General features: G+C 44.3%; 1 protein-coding gene across 1 annotated transcript in view; it reads right to left on the bottom strand.

Annotated features, from left to right (window-relative positions):
* Positions 1-21,660, bottom strand: part of LOC114608321 (kalirin-like) — a 473,938-nt gene that overhangs the window by 98,648 nt on the left and 353,630 nt on the right. The window contains exons 15-17 of the mRNA XM_028752277.1: positions 14,648-14,839; positions 8,371-8,579; positions 4,542-4,716 (exon numbers count right to left, since the gene is read on the bottom strand). Of these exons, the coding sequence (XP_028608110.1) occupies positions 4,542-4,716; positions 8,371-8,579; positions 14,648-14,839 (576 nt within the window). The remainder of the gene's footprint in view (positions 1-4,541; positions 4,717-8,370; positions 8,580-14,647; positions 14,840-21,660) is intronic.

Genomic DNA, 21,660 nt, shown 5'->3' with positions numbered 1-21,660 from the left:
TAGATTTCAATAAGTAATGACTCGGGATATTGGAGGGAGGTGGATTAGCCATGTGGAGGTTAGGAAGTGGTCCAGTCATTGAGCTATTTAAGGCTTATCAAAATATAAAGGCTGTGTGTGTGTGTGTTCATCTCAAGGAACACCCCAAGTTAGTCACTGATTAGAGGAAAAGTCTCCCTGTAAAAATATGCATCTATACATGTTATCGGCACACATATTTTATCAGGGCTAATGAAAAAATTCTGTGACATTTCCCCAGAGTCTCACTCACAGACTGGTGTGCATCCCACTCCGACTGGGAGGCAGGTGGCCTTGTGTGGTACGGAGTAGGAGAGGGCGCCTTAGAGGTGGAAACAGCCACAGTCAATCCTGAGAGGCTGCCTGTGGCCCACCTGCTCACTGTTGTCAGCATGTTTCAAGTTATTGCCCTCTTAATGGTCCCATTAAATGGATTTATCTATTATCTAGTTTCAACTAAACCAACCCTGGACAAAGACATGTGGCTTAGCAGGCTCTCTGAAAAAAAAAATACTGTTTGGAGATAATTCAAATCCTGGAAGCAAAAAATTTCTGTCAGCTATGTTATGGGCTAAAGAGACAGCGGCAATCAAATCAGATTTGTTAAACAAGCAAAAAATAATTGGAAACCACCAGAAGACTATTTGAAATGTGAAGTCTCAATACCTCACAGAAAAGTTAAGCTACATCCAAAGGGTACTATGGAGTGTTGGGATTACTAGAAAATGAGAGAACGTTTTTATAATTAAAAACTATTAAGCATACACATGTAGGGGGCTATATGTTCAAAGATATTTTATTGAAAATGTAAATAACCAAAAATTGGAGACTACTGGCTTATCCCTACTTCTAAAAATATTTTATATTTCTGATTATCCTAATTGTAGGATATTTAGAAATGCAAGAAAACATCAAAGATAAATAGCTACCCAAGTTGTTGCCACCCTGAAATATATGTTATTACCACTTGTCTTCTGCTGTCTTCTGTCATGATGAATTCGTATGAATGCCTTTCACAGACGAAGGCTGAGCCTACAGGAGAACTTTATAGAGCATCATGCTGCACTCTGAGCTGTCAACATCCAAGACAGGAAGCCCAGGAAGGTATGGTAGGAATGTAGCCCATCCTGTTACTGAACTTAAAATCTCAGGGATGTCTCACTTTCATGGTGGGTGCATTAGGATCTCATTTCAGGTAACAATATGAGGGCACACATGCCCTCATTACTGTGTAGAAAGAAACAGGGCATCGATCTGTGCTTTCCTAACGTTTAATGAGCTCATCTCAGGCATCAGTGAGACGGCTGAGGAGCCATACTTACATCCCCAGAATGGGCCCATCCCACTTCCAGACATCCCTAGAAACTTGTACTGTGTCCACCCAATGTCTTCCTTTAGGAACAGAAGCAGAGCTGCAGGTCCCCCATAGGCACTGTCCTGGCTTATGTCAGCTCTGACGTGGCTCTTTTCACAGAAACCACCTTCAGTTTTACACTCAGAAGCTTCTCCAGGAGTGTGTTCTTCATCCCCACATTGAGGCATAGCTGGTATTTGAAACAACTTCATTATCCTTAAAAATAACTTCTGACAATCTGACTGGAGGCAGAACTCCCCCTGGGTCTGGCAGGATTTCCATTTCTATCTAGGATTAGATGTAGCACCACCTCCTGCCAGATGAGGACAAGACCTTCTGAAACCTGAACGTCATATTCTGTATCAACAGATACAGAATCAAGCCACTATGTTTATCTCCTTCATTTTACTGGGTCCTCACGCCATTTCCCTACTGCATACCAAGCGTTCCAAGGCACTGTCCAGTACTAGGCGAGGGTTCTCGTATGTAGAACAGCTCAAGAACACAGATTCTGTAAGTGAAAGAAAAATCCTTCTTCCAACATTTAAATAAGTTCTACCTTTAACGTAGTTGTCTTGCACTTGTATCACTTCAAAAGGGTATTTTCTACATGTGCATTGGACTGCCTTTCAGACGTGAAAGGAACTGAACTTCCCAGAGCTACTCTAGGCAAACAGACTGCTAATACCTGCTACATGATACCAGTGTGTAGCTGACGTCCAAATAAAGCCAACTAACCCAATTTGGGACTAAGCCAGTACCTCTGTCCTCTAATCCATACCCTTCTAATCAATAAATCTTGAGCATCTGACCCTCAGGTGGTTTCATTCCCCTCGAACACGTCTTGAGGTAGAAAGAAGAAAATAAAGTACACAACAGTCTAGAACTTCATGACAGCAGGGCATGGTGGCACAAGTCAGTGATCCCTGTGCACTGCCCTGTTGCAGGAAACAAACAAGGCTGGTAAGACAGCTCAGTAGGTAAAGACGTTTGCTGCCGGACCTGACGACCTGACTTCAGTTACATGGTGGAAGGAGAGAACTGACTTCTGTAAGTTGTCCTCTAAAGAAACCAAACCAAACAAAAGCAAAACAAAACCCAACCAAACAAAACTAGGGCTGGTAAGATGGCTCAGTGGTTAAGGACTGGTTGTTCTTGCAGAGGACCCAGGTTTGTTTCCCTGCACCCACTTGGTGGCTCAGTGTTCACACCCTTTCCTTGTGCAATGTCCTCATCCCCTGAAGAATGCAGCAGAGCTCAGGGAGAACTCTACACAAGTTAAATTCAACCTCTTCATCTTCTGTGTCTCACTCCTGACCACTAAAGAGTAATGGCTTGTACCCGTCCTCTTTCTCTTCATCTTGTGATGCTGAGACTGTCAAGTTTGCATGGTACCCTGCATTGCTTGGCAACACACTTTTTTTTCCACATGCATTTTAACTGTTCTTTCAAATATACTTTGCTACTACATGCCACTTGAAATTCTTTTGAGTACAGATGTAAAATTCATAAAAAGTGAAAGAAAACCCACATAGTCATAGAAACCAGGAGGAAAGGTAGTTAAAATATGCATTTAGAACATGTCTTTTTGATTTTTTCTTTTTTGGTATGGGTGGTGGTGGTGATGGTATGTATGTGTTGATAAGGACGTTTTAAATACTAGTCAAGTACTCAGCTACTAAGTTACACCCCTAGCCTATCTTTAGACACAAAGTCTTGAAGTAAGTATGACCAGGACCCCTGTGGAGACAGGTGCAGGGAGCTGTACTCACAGGAGAGTGTGGGGTAGGAAGAGGGTAACTTTTGATGCTAGTTTTCTTCCTTCCTTCCTTCCTTCCTTCCTTCCTTCCTTCCTTCCTTCCTTCCTTCCTTCCTCCCTCCCTCCCTCCCTCTCTCTCTCTCTCTCTCTCTCTTTCTTTCTTTCTTTTTTTTCTTTTTAGATTCTGAACATAAACTTTTTGTTCCAGGCCTGAAGAAAAAGGCAGCTATTGCCTGGACATTTCACTGGTCCTGGGTTGGCTTATAACTGGGATGTTGAAATTTTCAACATTTAAAAATATAATTTTTAAATTTTATTCATTCTTTTTCAACTGGTTTAATGAAAATTCCCATAAATCTAGCTGGGAAGGTTGAGCCCTATAAACTCTGGTGCTCCAACTTCAGGGAGATTTCTAGATAGGAAATAAAGTTAAGAGGAAATGGTAGCTGGAGTTTGGCAGTGGAGTACTTGACTAGGTTGTGAGAGGTACTGGCTATCACTCCTACCACTGCAAAAAATGAAACACAACAGAGATATGTTAGGTCGAGGCGTAGTCTCTCTGTTATCACAGTCAAGGGCAAAGAGAAAAGGGTGCTTTAAAAGAATCTTTACCACCCTCAGATGCAGCATGTATGCTGTTTGCTTTCCATACTCCAGAACCTCTATGGTGTGATTTTAGTTACAGCTTCAAAACAGAAAATAGTAAGAATAATAACTCTGGCTTATATTACCATTTATTAGCAGTTGGTACCAGAAGGGTATGCCATAATGGTAACTCCAGTCTTCCAGAAGTGAAGCAAAGAATCCATGGTAAAGCAAGGATCTGCCTTATCTCAGACTCCCTTTTCCCCCTGAGTGATGAGGTCATTGATCATTGAGTCCTGCTCCAGACTGACTGACCCTGCCCCTCCCCACACTGCTGAGGTGCTAGAAATGCAGGGCTTTATACATACTTTCTACAACTAAGCCAGATCCCCAGAGGCCCCTTGGGGAGATGTGTCTTTCCTCTTGTAGCTCCTGACATCATGGCTGCAGTGGGACTTCCCCTGGCTTGTGTGCATCAGCCAAGGAGGCTGCCTAACTTTAACACTTCTACTCATGAAGCCATGGAGCACTCAACAGCCAATCATAAGGAACCACACAAGAATGTAAGGAACAGTAGCTATCCCGGGAAGCCATCCACAGACAGGAAGTTTACAGAGAGGCTCTGCTGAGCAGTCAGGATGAAGGCAATTGATGAGACTAGATCCTAGCACAAGGGGAATTCTGCGAGATCTAAAGTAACAGCCAGATACATGATCTCTCTGATTTCTCTATGGATGCAGCAGTGGCCACACCTGGAATGCTTCCCCCGGAACAGTCACTATCCCCCTCTCCTCCTCTCCCGTCCTCTCCTCCCGCTCCCCCTACCTCAATGGTGTACTGTTCAAAGATGCGCAGCTGCAGGAAGATGTCCAGCTTGATCTTCCGCTCATGAAACAGCTCTTCCATCTGCACCTGAGCATCATCCAGCTGCTGGAGGACAGACTCAATATGGCTGATGGAGCTACTGTGGGGCGTCTTGTTGTTGGATACAGCTGAGTCCCTGTGGCAAAGTGGGGGAAGGAGAGAGGGAGAGGCCTTGCTATGTTAAAAGTGACGGAAGAGCCGGGTGGCAAAGTAGATCAGGTTAGTCATTAACAAACCAATCTATGCAAGTGCCACTGTGACCTGACACCATCTTCTTAGCACGAGAACCAGGCATGAATTCACCCTCTTTGGAATTCATACCTTTATTTCCAAAACTTGCTGCTCTCCTATCCTCGCAGGGATAGAATAAAAATAAGCTAAGAGAAAAGGCATACGCTATCAGAGAAACAGAACAGTTCCATGCACACGTGTAGTCTAAGATACAACTTGAATACACACATGCACATATATAGCAGAATACATTAAGCTAGTCAAAGTGATTTGAAAAGAAAAATCAAAATCTGTCCTATTTCTGCCTCATGAGACTGTTAAAATGACATCATGGGTACCAAAATTATTCGCCTACTTCACAATGCCGTGCTTGCGCTGTGGGCTGGTGTTCTGAAACAGACTGCAAGCTATAGTTAGGAAAGTATAGGATCTGGAGTCTGTAAACAAGGTTTGGGTTCCTGTTGTGACATATGTAGGCTGGTGGCCCTAGAAATCAGCAGCCTGAGCCCCAGCTACTTCCTTTATGGAATGGACTTAATCTCTCTCCCCTTTCACTCCGTACCTTGCTATAAAGTAAGCAGTTGTGTGAACTGCAATCAGAAGCATGCTATAGGAATCATTGCTAACTCTTAAGTAGCACAAGGGAGTGCCAAGGGTTTCGTAGGGCACAGTCAGTCTGGGAGAGTAAGGCTAGCTGATACAAATGGGACAAAAGACAAGGGTTTCAGAGAGGATGGATTTGGATTTGGAGTTTAAAGAAATGGGGGTGGTGGGAGGGAAATTCATCCAGGGAGAAGGGAAAGGTCTGCTTCTGCAGAATTCTATACAAAAGTAGTAGGGATAAGAAACATTGCAGACAGAATGCAATGGCTTTGGGGGTGTCGAGCCTACCAAAGAGGTTACTTACGGGAAAGCTATCGAGCTTCTGAAGCTTAAATTCTGTAGAACTTGGAACAAACAGAGCTCTAATATGTGAAATAAACAGGCATGCCTGTTACCTTGTGACACTCTGGTTTCCCTATGCAACTTAAGAGGTCAGTAGGTAAAGGAGAGAGCATTAGTACATTCTCCCAAGCAGGTCCCAAAGGCCAGGTACTTTTAGCTTGGCCTTGTCTCAGAAGCAGCAGGGCCTGAGTGCATGCGTCTGTTCCCGAGGATAATGAGAGCTCTTACTCTGTCTAACAGCTTTCCCTGTGCCACTCAGAGAGCTCCCAGCCCTACCTCCTACTCTTGGTGCATCAGGGTAGGAAATGGGCAGAGTTTCTATCTCTGCTATTGTGTGACTACTCCAACTGTTAACGAAGAGGTGTGGTTAATAATGTGCACCAAGTGTTTGTTGAATGTTTTGCCATCGGGAGGATCTGGCTGTTCTCTCAGATCACTCCCCCATACAGCATCCAGAAGAAAGATAATGATGTCTACCCTGCTGTACAGCATCTGTGCAGTGTCCTAGTAGGAATCACAGAGACAATACACAAGCAGCTCAGAATTCCAAGGAAGAGTGTCAGAATACTGAACACAGAGAAGACCTGTTTCCAAGGTATACAAGAGATCCTGCCTGTATCCACTAAACTCCACCCACTTCCAACTCTTTGGCAGTCTCTGATGTCAGGGAGGGAAGTGTAGGATCGAGTCTGCCCTGTGGATAAATGTGAGTGTCACCTTGCTCTTGGACATGTGCACAGGGTCCTTGCTACAACCCATCGTCATAAACATTGTAGAGCAGGCATCACTCACTCACGACCTCTGCCATCATTGGAGCAGCCTTAAGCCCTTGGGTACTGTGCAAGCCTAGCAGTTGTGAGGAACATGTGGCATCTGGGCAGGCCCAGTCCTGCAAAGAGTAAGAGCAGCCAGCCAGCTTGTGAAAAGCATTTCAAAGTTCTCTTCTGACAAAACCATCACAAAATCCTGCAGCTGACAGGGAGTCTAGAGCACAGGCCTTAATTATACAAAGAAGGCAGCTGAGGCTCGGACAGCCTAAGTGGCTGCCCACCAGTTAGACTTTTTGTTAGAAGCTAATGACAGCAGAGCTTCCTAGGTAGGCAGACAAAACTGTCATGCATTATATATTCACGAAGATGAATGGGGGGGGGCAAAGAGGCTGTCTTGTTAGTATGCAATAGGAAAATTCGGTATATCTCATGTGCATGTTTAGAATAGAAATGATTAATTTCTAACAGAAAAAAAAAACATACCAGGGCCCCTTAAAGGTAATTTTTCATTGTTCATTTAATTGGACAATTGGAATGGGGAACAAGCTTTCTCCAGTTGAAGTGATACCCTGAAGCCTCAGGGCTGGCCTGGGACTTGTTGATGAGATTATTTCTGTCTAAAGTTGGCAGAGGTCCCAGCAATTGGCGATCTGGGGGCAGGAACAAGTCCCTGAGGGCAGGCATCATTAGCACCATCAAATCTTATTTATGCAGCACCTGGGCATGGGGCTGGTTGCTGAGGGCTTGCCTAAGGCTTAGTGACACTGTATCTGAGGAGCCAGTGCCCTTGACAGGGACAAGAACTAAACATTGATGCCAACAGAAAACAATGAATGGTGTGGGCAATTCTAAACAAGTACACGCTTTCAACGGAACATTCCTGATTTACTCAGTTGTGTGTGCTAAGTTGACAACAGAGGATTTTCGTTATCCAGACAGAAAGGGACTATAGAAAGGTCATAATGAGTAGCCTTCCCTACATTCTTAGGGACCCAAAGCAAAGCAATGGTGCTACAGGATTCAGAGAGTGTGGCCCAAGATCAAATGGTGGATGTGAGCAAAGGAAGCCTTGAACGTGTGAAGGCCCAAGTGTGTGTGTGTGTGTGTGTGTGTGTATGTGTGTGTATGTGTGGCATGAACTGGCCATGTCAAGGACCATAGCCTCAGACCCACAGGAAAATGACAAGACCTCTCCCACTACCTCCAAATGATAGCATTCTCTGGTCTGTGTGGATGTTCATAACATGTAGAAAATGTCCACTGGAGATTTCTCCCCTTGGATATTTGTGGTCTGAAGACTCTCCCCTACAGAAACCGTTCCTACTGAGATGAGCTAAGTCTGTCTAACTGGTTCAGCTATATGCAAGAATCGTTCTTCTCTGCTAGAGTGTGTAAAGTAAACATGCTGAGGCTCCTCCATCAGAGACCCCAGTTCACTCACTCCCAGCTTTTCTGTGTATTTTCTTCTTCATTCTTCTGCAGCCACAGAAAGGTCCATCCTTGGAACTGTGCTGGATGCAGCAGCTGTATAACACTGTATTTAACAGTGTCTATCTCTTTGCATGGCCAAATAGGTCATTACTCTTAATGAAATGTTATTCGTCTTACTGATTGCTGAATATCATTCTGAGTGATAAGTAATGCTCTGAAACATTCATTATTGCTTTCCCGGAACACTTCAGTCTAAACTGGATATGGTACAGGCATTTGTAAGTCTTACAGACAGAGAGATGGAAGCTTACACAAGACCACAAAGCAGGCTGTGACTGAGTCAAGACAGGGAGAGGACTTATCTCGTGTCTAGCCCGAGGCATTCCCCACTGGAAATCACTGCCCATGCTGACCTGGCCTCGGTGGGCTCCCCCAGGGAGGGAGGCGCTGACCTGAGCTGCTGGATCAGGTCTTCGCCTTCCTTGATGACATTGAGAGTGGCATCCAGGGTGGCGGTCTGCTGCTGCTGGAACTGCTTGATCAGTTCCTGGACCGCATCCACAGAGTCCGCGCAGACATCCTCCAGCACCTCCTTCTGAAGGTCTTCCATCCATGTCCACAGCTGTATGGGAGAGAGCAGAGACTGTACTAGGGGCTGAAGAGAGAGAGAGGTCAGGATGGGAGCAAGGGCAACAAGGGCTGGAGAGGAATCAGCTCCTAGACCAGGAGTCTCTGTCCTCACCAGCACTCCCAGAGGCCAGTGTGCACTGCTAACTGATGCTCATTACCCATCACTGGCAAGCTCACTTCTGGAATGCAGACACAGCCTAAGGACGGGAAAAGCAAGTATTTCAGTGAGACCTTCAGGCCTCTTAGAGCAAAGAGATTTCTCATCTTTGAAAGACCAGGACAAACAGGAGACTGGAATGGACAAATATTTTCTCTTTTAGGAAGGAGAAAATGAGGGGCTCTGTACACTTCCTCCAGGCAGCCAAAAATGGCTTCCTAGAAGTTGATCACATTGCAAATATGCAAAACGATGGCACCCAGTAAGAGCCAAGCAAAGCGAAACTGTAACCTAAGCCACGAGAAACAGTTTTGTTCTTTTTAACATTGCTAGGTTGTTTAGAAGGTTAAGTGCTAAGGTGCAGCTTTTCTTAGCTTCAGTGACAGTATAAAGTAGTTCTGCATTATATTCAAGATGGTGAAATGAAGCTGGGATGACATTAGCTGTTAGACTTCATTAGAGAAACTAAGTCTAGTGTTTTGAATAAATGATCAATGAAGCAGTGAAGAATTCCTGAAAACTCTCGTTCACTCATTGTTTATTCACCTAGTGTAACGGGTGTTTCAGTCATTCCTGAACCTTCTCCTCCAGATCTATTGGAGCTGAATCATGGCCCATTGCTATGTTGAGTATGTAGTCACTGCTCTAACCATTCTTTCTCTTAGAACACATATGGCGATAAACTAAAGCAGCTTTACACAACAGACAGCCTAGCCTGAGACCCTCTAGAACCTTGGCAGGGTGGAGTAATTAAGCGAGCCTTCAGTGATGTATGCAGGTTAGCTCTAGCAATGTCACCAGTGTGACCAGGAAGGGTCGGCCACAGCTGCTGTCTTTCACATATATCAGGGCGGCCTTAGAAAAAGGTAACCAAGAAGAGCCAGAGGGAAGGGCTAGCCAAGGAAGACAAATGTGCAGGGTTGTGGTGAGGCATGGGACACATGGCAGCAAGGTTTACGGATGAGTGGTTCAGCAAAGAAAGCATGTCACCCTATCGCTTCTTCCTGCTGATTGGCTGTTGTACGTGGTGACCTTTAGGGATGCTGAAAGGAACATCATCCCCACAGGCAAACTTCTCCCTTAATCACTTTGAGGAGACTGCTTTATTCGGCCGTTCTGACACTAGCTTTTTGGTTTCTTAAATAAATACCATGTGAGTTTGGTGACTGGAACAGGAGATGAAGTTGTTCTGCTTTTGAGACCATCATTCTTTTTGAAGACCGGGCTGATTTGCTTTCATTCTGGGGAAGGCAGGTGGGCAAGACACATGCATATGTGTGTGTGACATGTGTGTTTTTGTGAGAAATAAAGGGTATAGAATGATTTCACATGGAAAAAAAGAAGAAGGGGGTATTTAATACAGCTGTCTAATTAAGAGCTGATATGGTGACTCTGGGCATATTTTTAACTTAACATTTAACACTATTACAAAAAAAATGGTTATTACGGATGCCCAGGGATGACAGCATTTCTATGGAAACATAACAAGAAAAGAAAATTCTGTCCGGACAGTCTCTGCAGACAGATGGCATGGACTACAGAGTCTCAGGATGTGGCCTGGGACATTTCTCCTTTCCCTAGCTCTTTAGACCAGCAACCTGCCTGCTGCCCATGTGGGCTGGGAACAGGAAGATACTCAAAGATTCACATAATCTGCACTGATCTCTGGGTGCAAAGAGGGGCCTACGCATATTCCTACCGTTTCCCTTGATCAAGTAGCTCTTGTCTTTAGGTAGCTGTTAAAAAGTTGTGATTCTGAGACTGAAACAGCAAGTACAGAGCCTGCATGAGTCTGCATCAGATCCTTTGTATACGCATTATGGCTGCTGGCTTGGTGTTCTTGCTGGCCTCTTTCTGGCAGTGGGTGTGTCTCTGACTCCTTCATCCGCTCTTATAACTCACTTCCTCCCATTAGGCTGCCTCTTCCAGCCTAGATCTGAGGGCTTTTGTCTTGTCTTTTTGTGTCTTGTTTTGTCATGTTTGGTTGTCAACTCTTGGAGATTTGGTCTTTTCTGAAGAGAAAATGGAGGTGGGGGGCAGGTAGGAGGGAGAGTGAGCTAGGAGGAGTGGAAGAAGGGGAGACTATGGTCGAGAGGAAAGAAGACTGTTTTCAATAAAAAGTTTGTGATTTGATAAAGATGCAATACCCAAAGTTCTCAAAAATAATGTTAAGTTAAAACAGAAGTGATTTTGAGAGACTGTGTCATCATGCAGATACAAAGTACTTGCTAATGCGGTGGTTCATGACTGCATATTGAAAACAGAAACATATGATAGTGGTTTATTTCATTACTTATGTGTATACGCATGTTTCTATGTACATGCATCTGCATGCAGGTACCCATCGAGGCTAGAAATCATCGAATCTCTAAGAGCTCGAGCCACCCGGCATGGATGCTGAGAAACAAACTCAGGGTCTCTGAGAGAAAAACAAGCTCTTAACTGCGGCATCAGCGCTCCAGCCTAGAAGTATAGTTTTTAAAATCAAGCACAACATCCTAAACTTCTTGATATATTTATTTATAGTCTTTATTCTACGTATGATCAAAATTGTGGTCTTGCTGGATGGTCATGTTAATGATCTTTGGCCATGTGGGTTACCAAATGGCTGTGCAATACTCTGTCACATAAGACACGCCATGACTTGTTTGACAGTGTGAAACATTTATGTGGTCTCTAAGTATTCAAGACTAAATAGCATTGGGATGAAATGATCAGATTATTTCAGCCACCAGACTCCTATGGTTGAAAAGAATTCACAAAGAAGGCCAATAGGATTAGAAAGACTTTTTAATATGAGGAAGCTGAAGCTTTTTAATCTGAAGCTGGAATGTTATCCTACTCATATCTTCTATTTTCTGTCTGATCCTAATTAGAGTGAACCTTTTGGTATGGGAAACAGACAGAGGCAAAATTATGAACTTTGGTTTGCATAGACATAGGGGGCTCTAGATTAAATCACTGACAAAGATGTAGCGTTCTCAGTGTTGCACAGAAACCATCCTGTGATGACATTCTAGTATATGTCAGCACTAGGGCAAACCTCTAACAAATGACTGGAGGGAGAAAGGAAAAAATGGGGGAAGTAAGAAAGGAAGGTGCTGAGGGGACCCGCCACAGCATCAAGGTCACAGTCAGCTGGGCAGCTTTTCTTCATTTACTACAAGTCACTGAAGGGAGGATGGAGAGGACAACCCTAACAGTAGACCTGAATGTTAATCCTACTCTAAACAGAAGGCCAGACGTTTGTCTTAGAGTCAAGCAGGAATCAAGGGTGAATGGACCAGCACCAAGGACTGTACTTGCAAGGTTTGTGAGATGGCCAGTCTCAAGACATATTAACCCGGAAAATCACACCCCAGGAGTGATTTTATCAGAACACTGAAGCTTGCTTCACCTGCCCACGACAATGAACTCTGCATTATCAATTAATTAATTAATTAATTAATTGGGTTTTCCTTTTGGTAAGACTATTGGCTTCCCATTGTCAAAGAACACGAGCAAGACTACATTTCTCAGCCATGATCTACCTCCTCTTCAAGTCCCTGTAAAGGAGGAAGAGGGAGGTGGAGGTGGAGGGGGGAGCGAAGGAAGAAGAGAAGGAAGAGGAGAAGGAGCAAAGAGCAGAAAGAGTAGAGGAGAGGTGGAGACAGTAGAGGAAGAAGACAGCTGTAGACAGCAGTTAAGAGTCTAAGCATGTCCAGGCTGAGCATCCTCAAGCCACGAATCTGAAATCTAAAATACTCTGAAAATGCCAACTCTCTCACTGAATTATTTCAGATTTTGGTATCCGGTATGTTGAATAGGATTTCAGAAGGTGCTTGAAGCTGCACTACTGAGACACTGCATAACCTAAGGCAAGTTCTTTCCCTAACATTCCTCACTTGAAATTATGAATAGTAAAATTTGTAAGATTATCATGAAGATTACATAAGGTGATACATTTGGCAAGTAGCAGTATTATTTAACAACACAAAGCTGCATAATACACATTTACAATGTTTGTACATAACAATGAGTCAGACCTTGAGTGAAGGAAATCACCTATACTGTTTCAGGCTTACTTATTATTATTAATTATTAGTATCATCATCTAATGGGGGAAGAGAAAAATGAAACAAAACAGAAGGAAAATTTGGGTTTACATTAGAATAACAACATACTTTGAGCATCAAGTCTGATTAAATTATTTCATAAAGAAGGAACATTAGTGACCTGCACAAGCTTATGTGGTTTCTTAAGAGACTATCTGGAACAGAATCCCAGAATCCACTGACAGAAGGCAGGAGATGCAGTTACACAGGGCTGGATGCCAGGTTGCCCTGCGGGAGTGATCCTGCAGTAGGAACTGGCCTTGTCTACCACCTCCAAACAGGCCACAACCCTGTGACCCTCTGGAGGAGTGTAACTCCTGTTCAGTCACACTCCAGGGCTCTACCCTCAGGCCCTTAATGACAAGGGAATCCACATGCCTTTGATTTCTGAGATTGTCATTCAGAGTCAAGTGAGCCACAAGCAAGCAGACAGCTAGGCAGGAAGCCTGGGATTAGAGTTAATCCTCTTGTTTCACAGACACTCTTCTGAAAGTCGCTGTAGGTCCCAGGGGGATGAGGCAGAGGCGGCCTCAGGAGGCTCACCAGGCCTCCATCTGCCCAGGGGAACTCAGCTTACAAAACGTTATCTCTATATGCTTTTCTCTGATAGGCACTGCAACTCCATGGTAGTTCTGACAAACTGTCAGAAAAGCCCGTAGATTAGTATCAGCCGGGCTTCTTAATGCACTCCCCAAACCAAAAATCAACTTAATTAAGTAGGGCTATTATTTTTTTCCTGAGCAGCAATCAAACCTTAATTAATACCCTATTAAAATAAATTCCTAGGGGAACATAAACATTTGCATACACCAAATGAGTTCCTCTGCCAAGGATGTTACCACACAAGATGCTAAATGGGCCTCCTTCCTGTCTGCTTATTCAATCCCAGACTGCCCCCTGTTAATCAGAAATGGAGAGCAATCACAGGTTTGCCATTGCTTCCTCCTAGGGACCTCTGCTCTGCCAAGCACTTTACAGAAGCCCCCCCCCCCCTTGCCTTCCTCCAAGTGGTGAATGATTCTGTCTTGGATTTAGTCCACCTGATGTGAAGGGCATCTCAGCCTGGCGTCCTCCACTGCCCATCATATTTCTTCCTGACAAAGTAAACATCAAATTTAATACCTGCCTCCCTGCTCCCAAGCTGCAGAGCCTACAGAGAAGACCCAGTGTTTTAGACAATCAGTAAAATAGAGGTAGTTGGGAGTGCTTGCTGCCAAACATGACTATCTGAGTTTGAGCCCCAGGAGCCACATGATAGAAGGAAAGAGCCAGCTCTGGCAGGTTGTTCCCTGACCTCCACACTTATGAAATGGCATAGAAGTATTCTACTTCCCCAAAAATAAATGCAATACAATTTTTATTTTAAACAATCTGTAATATTAGAATCGAACATACTTGCAACATCTGAATGTTCCTTGTTAGTAGCAAAGACAAAGCTGATAAAAGTTCCGAGACTAGTTTCTGACAGGGAGAAGCAACCAAGAGAAACAGGGTAGGTAGTGGACCATTTTTGTTTTATACCCCCTCTTTTACGTACTATTTCTAGAGCAGAGATTTGGAAATGTCTTGAGTTGCAGGTGGAATGTTCTAGTTTAAGTTCCTAAATTCTCTTGCCTCCATCACTCTCCCTTCTCTGGAGAGGAGGGGAGGGAATTGGCTTCATTTGGTACTGATCTAAATTCAGGTTATCAGAAGCAAGGGACTTGGAGGCTCCTAACCCCAGCCTCTTAGGACACTAGTTAGACCCCAGCCCTAGTTCCTCAGAGCCCAACTAACTTGCACGGGGCACCACGTCCTCTCAGACTTTACCTCTTTGGTGTGCGTGTGGAAAGAGACCGACATGTCCAAAAGAAGCTTCCGCTGCTCCACTCTGCGCACAAAGTCTTGGATGCGCACCTCCAGGTGTCGGGCTGCCTTGTAGATCTCCTCCGGGTCACATTCCCCAGTCTGAGCCAGCTGTTCCGCTGCTTCTAGGAGCTTGTCCGCATTGGTGTATGTATTCTGCCAGCAACAAAAGTGAGGCAGAGTCAACTCGCAGCCAGGGAACAAGCTTCGCGCCTTCTCACAGCTCACTCTGGGACTCCCAAAGAAGTGGGCACAGAGGGCGGAGGCACTGAGCCGACAGCTCCCTGATCTGGCACCACTTTGAGTGTGCGGAGCTGGCACCTCGCCTCCTACCAGGCAACCAGTGGGCTGGTGCGCACAGCGGGCACTGACTAGGAGCCTCGCCTGCTTCTAGGATGTCTTGGAGGTGCACTGTCTCTAGAGATAAGAAAGGAGGCCTGTAAGAACCTCCTTACCCCTTCTGCTCAGATTCCCCACCCTCACAGAGCCCCTTCATTGTCTTCACATCTCAGGCTGCTTCTGCGAGAGTCGGAAATAGCATATCCACAAGGATGCTCTGTGCTTCTCTATTCGAGAACCATGAAAACCCGCCAACTAGGAGGCTTGCTTTGCCCCCGCCCACCATCTCCCCTTCACTCTGGTGTTTATCTTTTGGAAGGAAGGGAAGCAGGCCAAAAGCAGGGGGAGGGGATATAGAATAATTCCTTTGCCCCTGTGAAGGTTGGATGCTTGCAGGCTGCTTTGCAGAGGATCTGGTGGGTTTGTTTACCATGAGCTGCTATGTCCAGTACATACATACATGTGAGCCTCTAACCCTGTCAGTACACACTCAGTATTCTCACCAGCATTTAAAACGTTACCCACTTGTAATTACTGCCCATCATGATGGCAGCCACTGCTTTTAAAGTAGTTATAATATCGTGAGTGCAATTTTTCCTCAGCTGGCTACTCTACTCTTAATCTGACACATTCTGACATCCAACCTGTGACTGATGTACATATACCTACCATATATATATGTGTGTGTGTGTGTGTGTGTGTGTGTGTATCCATACCCATATCCACCAGGTCAACACACTGCCCTATGGTGAGGAACTGGTGCTTACTATGTGGCCCTAGAAGCAGAAGCCATTATCAAACACAAGGTAAGCAGAGAACTGAGAGGCTGCGGCAAAGGCTGTATGGAACTGAGTCTGCCTTCCCTGAGCATCTGAGTGTTACAGGGTGAATTATGGCCTGACACTAACACTAAGGTGACCCACTGGAAGGCTTCTGGCCCTGCTTCTTCATTACTGAAAACATGAAGCTGATGATTAGGAATTCCTAGAGAGGTCCCAAGGGGTCCTTAAGGCATGCTGCTTGATAAGCAGCTGCCCAAGGCAATGTCCTAACATTGGCCAGAGAGGACTTAAAGGGGAAACATCATTTGTGCTAATCAGGCAATTCACAAAACGACAAACAGACAAGCCTGGTGTAAAGAAGGGATTTTCCACAAGTGTAAAAAATGTTAATTCTAGAGAGCAAATGAAAGAAGCCATTCAGAGTTGTCAGAGAGATGAGGATGAGAGGCACGGGAGAGGAGCCTCCGAGGTGGTGAGCCGGGTTTTAAAACAAAACAAACAAAAAACAGTTGTTTCTGGGTTGGATATAATATTCAGTTAACAGACCCATATATTTTGAGAAAGGTTTTTTTTTCTTCAAGAATTCCTCAGATTTCTTCCTTGAACCCTAGGGAATCTCAGATGCACAAAGAAACCCAAGGTTAGACCTCTATGTTTTATACAACCAATAACATTTTGTTGCAAAGTTCACAAGACAAGTGTGATTACAGGCATGATTTAAAACCAATAAGCAGGGAGAGGGTATCATATCCTTATTTACTAAGGGCACTATTGGTTTTAATGCAGAAAGTTCTGGTTCCCAGAAATCCCCTAATTCCAGGGAAAATAGGCTGGCTGGTCACCCTAATACTAAAAGCATTACAGTCATCTCAGGGGGACAGAAGCATGTTTCGAAGAAGAATAAAATCACCATTGAGAAAGATAACATGATCAGACATAAATGAAGCAAGCAACATAACAGATAACTGGGGACTAAAGTTTCCTGGCAAGAGACAGGTGTTAAAAAGAAAATGAACAGCAGGCAAGGATAGCAACAGCTATAATAAACAAGGATTCCACCTTGTCAAGAACTATCCTAAAATCTATGCATAGACCCCCTTTAATTCTCACAATAACCTATGAATTGGTACTTTTTTGATGTGAAGAAACCACAGAGAATCGCTGACTAAGGTCACACAGCTTCAAGATGGTAGCACCATTACTGCCTTGCTTGGCCTCTCCCACCGTGGAGGCAGATGTCTCTGGGTAGGTATGATCTGTCAAAGGCGGGAGGGTTCAGAAATAAGATACTTTCTTCATGTCCCAGGTGCTTATTGCATGTTTATCGCACACCACAGTTGCTATCACACGGCAAAAGGACCACATGTATCCATGCCTACTAATGTGAGTCCCTTAGAAGAGGGTGCTATATCTTATTCATCTTTGGTTCCCCTAGGCCAGAGTGTGTCTGGTACACAAGGAATATATCTCTAATTGTTTGTGGAGTGGGCAAGAATAGTAAGCGGCGTGTGGGTGTGGTGTGCCCAGATAACTGAGCCAATCCAACTAAAACTGGAGAGAGGCAGAATCAGGCTGAGGGAGGCAGAGAAGAGCTGGGTGACGGTTTCATAGAGAAGAAGGGCTGATACAGACAGGTAGAAAGGCAATGTTGTATATGCTAAAAGCCGGGCTCCCTGCTTTGTCTCTGCCCAACCTTCTCCCCGATTATTACGAAAAAGACCTCTCAGATCCAGATCCAGCAGACCTCCTGTCTACTTAAAAGGGTTTGTGTCTTCTTACACCCTTGGATAAATGACTTAACATGGCATATGGGGTCCTTCGTCATCTGACTTCCCTGTCTTCCCCTTCTGCATTAACACACATCACCTGCCTATACAGCATCTGTAAATAAACAACTTGCCTTTCAGAGGCAATGACTTGGGAGTGTACCATTGCATCTACTTCCGTTTGGGGTGCACTTTCTTTATTTTTCTACATGACCAACTCTCATTCACCTCTTAAGACCCTGCTTCAGCACCTCTTCCTCTAGGAAGTCCTCCTTTGTCCCATTCTTTTTCTGAAGGCTGACCTAGGAGCCCTTTTCTGGGCTCCTAAAAGTGACCTATACTGTCCCTCACTCCCACACTTCCTCCAACAAGGCCACACCTACTTAAACAAGGCCTTTCCTCTAATTGTGCCACTCCCTGGGCCAAAAGCATATACAAATCACCACATCCTGCCTCCTGTCACATCACATCCTCTGCTTCGGCCAGATGGTGTCTTCCATCTTTTTTCCTTAATATCTAGTACCAAGAAAGTGTTCCATAAATATTAGTGAATCAATTAATGAATTAATAATACATTAATTGCCACAAATCCTGATATTCAACTCTGATCCCCGTACATTATCTGATATAAGACTTTGCATATAAAACTCACATTGTTCATTCCCGATTAGGTGATCTGATTACCTGGTCCAGTCTTGAAATAAGAATCTGTTAGGAGACTATCAATTGAAATGTTACCCAAGAAATATGCTGACCCCAAATCAGGACAAGTATTGACAAGAGATTTAAGCTCACCTTCTCACCAAATCAACAAGGGTGCTGCCCCCCGCCAGGCTTGACCTCACTCTGACATAACTCTTGGCCTGCCATCACCCAACCCCTGTGCTGGCCCTGAGCCCGGCCTGTGTTTCCCACATGGCATGCCAAACATACATTCAGTGCTGGAATTTTGATCTTCCAGCCATCAGATCTTTCACAGAGGGCCGTGGTAGCCAGCACCTCTTGGGCCACGCAGACAGTTACAAGTTTTTTTTATTGCTCTTGCTCCTCTCCACACTAAGCAGGAAAAATACTCCCGATAGTTTAGCTCTTACACCTAAGTTTAATTCCCTACTGGAGTTTTGCCTCATTATCTTTTTTGTTTGCTTCCTAGACATGTAACAAAACATTCTAGGAGAGTTTATCTAAAACTATAGGAATTCCAGCAATGCAGACATTGCTTCAGATTTCTTAGGATGGAAAGGCAGGCAGGGGACATGCCTTTTAAAAGCAAGGCAGTTGGGAGACATTGAATGAAGCCTCTCTGTAATCAAGAGTCAGTTTTCTCAGGGATGTGGAACTAGTCCTTTGGCTTTATACTCTGGGAGGAGAAGGGATGAGGCCTGGAAGTAGCTCTTAGTATTCAAAAGTACTAGCTCATCCTGGAAAGCGGGCTTTATGGAGGACCACTAGGGGACTCCTCCCCTGACACCTAATAATTATTTTCAAAGCCCCATGGCTAGAACCAACATGATTTGAAGGAAAAGAAGCAAAGGAGTACATGCATGAAGGTGAAAGGAGCCACAGAAGCACAGCACTGGGAGAACGGACTTGTCATGAAACTTAATCATGAACTGCAATATTCAAAGTCCCGAGCCTTACCCTGGGTTAGCACTTTAACAATAACCTCCGTTCTTTCCTAACCCTTTCTGGGACAGAGCTACAGAAGATCCATCTATGCATGTGAAGCTACCTGAGGCTAGACCACCAAAACTGATTAGATAATGGTACCCAGGACTCACACAAGGCTAGAAATAGTATTTGTTCCCGCCACTCAGCCCAAAAAATCCCTTGAGGTGCATGAGATATTGGTATAGTACTCAGAAGGGTTTGAACAGGTAAACTACATACTGCTTTGTTTTTTGCCTATCAAAATTTATTTATTTTTTATTTTTTATTTGTTTTTGGTTTTTCGAGACAGGGTTTTTCTGTGTAGTTCTGGCTGTCCTGGAACTCACTCTGTAGACCAGGCTGACCTCGAAATCAGAAATCCACCAGCTTCTGCCTCCCAAGTGCTGGGATTAAAGGCATGTGCCACCACCGCCCGACCAAAATTTATTTTTAAAGATTTATTTATTTATTTTATGTATGTGAATATATTGTTGCTGTCTTCAGACACACCAGAAGAGAGCATCAGATCTCATTACAGATGGTTGTGAGCCACCATGTGGTTGCTAGGAATTGAACTCAGGACCTTTGGAAGAGCAGTCAGTGCTCTTAACCACTGAAGCATCTCTCCAGCTCTGCCTATCAAATTTTAAGATGGAAAAGGATTGAACTTTTCCCAAGTCACTTAACTGTATCCCAGAGAACTTAAGATATTTATAGAACTAAAACTACTCAGCAATGGTCAAGGCAAATTTCACAATGACTAGCATAGAAAAGAAAGAAAAAAGTCCACAGGCTTAAAAAAAAAAAAGGAAAACAACCCATGTGGAGAGAAACAAAAGTCAATCAAGACAGACACAGAATGCATATATATGTTAATATATATTAGATAATTTATATAAAAATATGCATATATATTAAAAACAGTGAACAGTGGTTTAAAAATAGTACACTATATCTATATTTCACATAGTCAAAATACAGAAGATGAGAAATAGAATACTTTAAGATTTTTACTCTCAGCGATAAAACGCACTGGATCCCATAAGCGGCAGATCAGACATCTGCAGAAGACAAGATTACTGAGCTTTACAACATAACAGTAATGGGGGCAGCGCTCGGGACATAAAGTGAATAAATAAATTAATCAATGGGGAACACACAGCAGTAGAAACTAGTCAGAAGTGGAGATGAGCACGGAACAAGCACGAGGACCTGAATTCAGATCCCTAACCCAGGCAGATTGGGTGTGGCAATGTGCATCTGAAGACTCCAGTATTGGGAAACAAAGTCAGAAAGACTTCTGGAGCTCATTGGTTAGCCAGTTTAGCCAATCAGTGTGAGCTCCAGGTTCAATGTGAAACCCTGTCTTAAAAAATAGGGTGGACCAAAGTGTGGGTGCTTCAGTCCTTCTTAGAAGGAGTAACAAAATACTCATGGGAGCAAATATAGAGACAAAGTGTGGGACAGAAACTGAAGGAGGGGCCGTCCAGAGACTGCTCTACCTGGGTATCCATCCCATGCGCAGTCACCAAAGTTAGATGCTGATATGGATGCCAGGAAGTGTATGCTGACAGGAGCCTCTGAGATAGCTGTCCCCTCAGAGGTCTGCCAGAGCCTGAAATATACAGAGGCAGATGCTCACAGCTAACCATTGAACTGATCATGGGATTCCCAATGGGGGAGTTAGAGAGAAGACTGAAGGAGCTGAAGGGGTTTGCGGGCCCATGGGGAGACAACAATCCCAACCAACCAGAGCTCCCAGGGTCTAAACCACCAGCCTGGGAGTACATAGGGAGAGATTCATGGCCCCAGCTGTATATGTAGGGGAGGACGGCCTTGTCGGGCATAGGTGGGAGAGGAAGTCTTTGATCCTGTGAAGGGTGGATGCCCAGTTTGGGGGAATTTGAGGGCAGGGAGGTGGGAATGAGTGGGTGGGTGGGGGCATATCCTCATAGAAGCAGGAGGATAGGGGTGGGAAGGGGGTTCCTGGGTATGTGTAGGGGAAATGGGGAAAGGGGACAACATCCAAAATGTAAATAAAATATCCAATAAAATATTAATTAAAAATAATAAAATGGCAACAAAAAATAGGATGGAGAACAACATGGGGGACATGTAGCTAATACTGACCTTTGACCCTCACTTGTGCAGCCCCTCTCCAAAGCCACCTCACCCTCCCCGCCATATACAGCAGCTATTAAGACCGAAAACCCAAGAGAGAAAAGATAATTTTAAAACTGAAGCATCCGTGAGGTATGGCACACTTTAAGTAGGCTAGTGGCCATGTAATTGAAATTTAGCAGAACCTGTAAATGCACAGATCTGAGAAACTAAAACAGCTCTCAACACAAAAAAATGCACACAAAAAATTATACACATAAAACCCAGGTCAGAGAGAGAGAGAGAGAGAGAGAGAGAGAGAGAGAGAGAGAGAGAGAGA

The sequence above is a fragment of the Grammomys surdaster genome, unplaced genomic scaffold (genome assembly GCF_004785775.1).
Source record: "Grammomys surdaster isolate TR1022 unplaced genomic scaffold, NIH_TR_1.0 125889, whole genome shotgun sequence".
Lineage (NCBI taxonomy): Eukaryota > Metazoa > Chordata > Mammalia > Rodentia > Muridae > Grammomys > Grammomys surdaster.
This window is presented reverse-complemented; position numbering and strand designations above follow the sequence as displayed.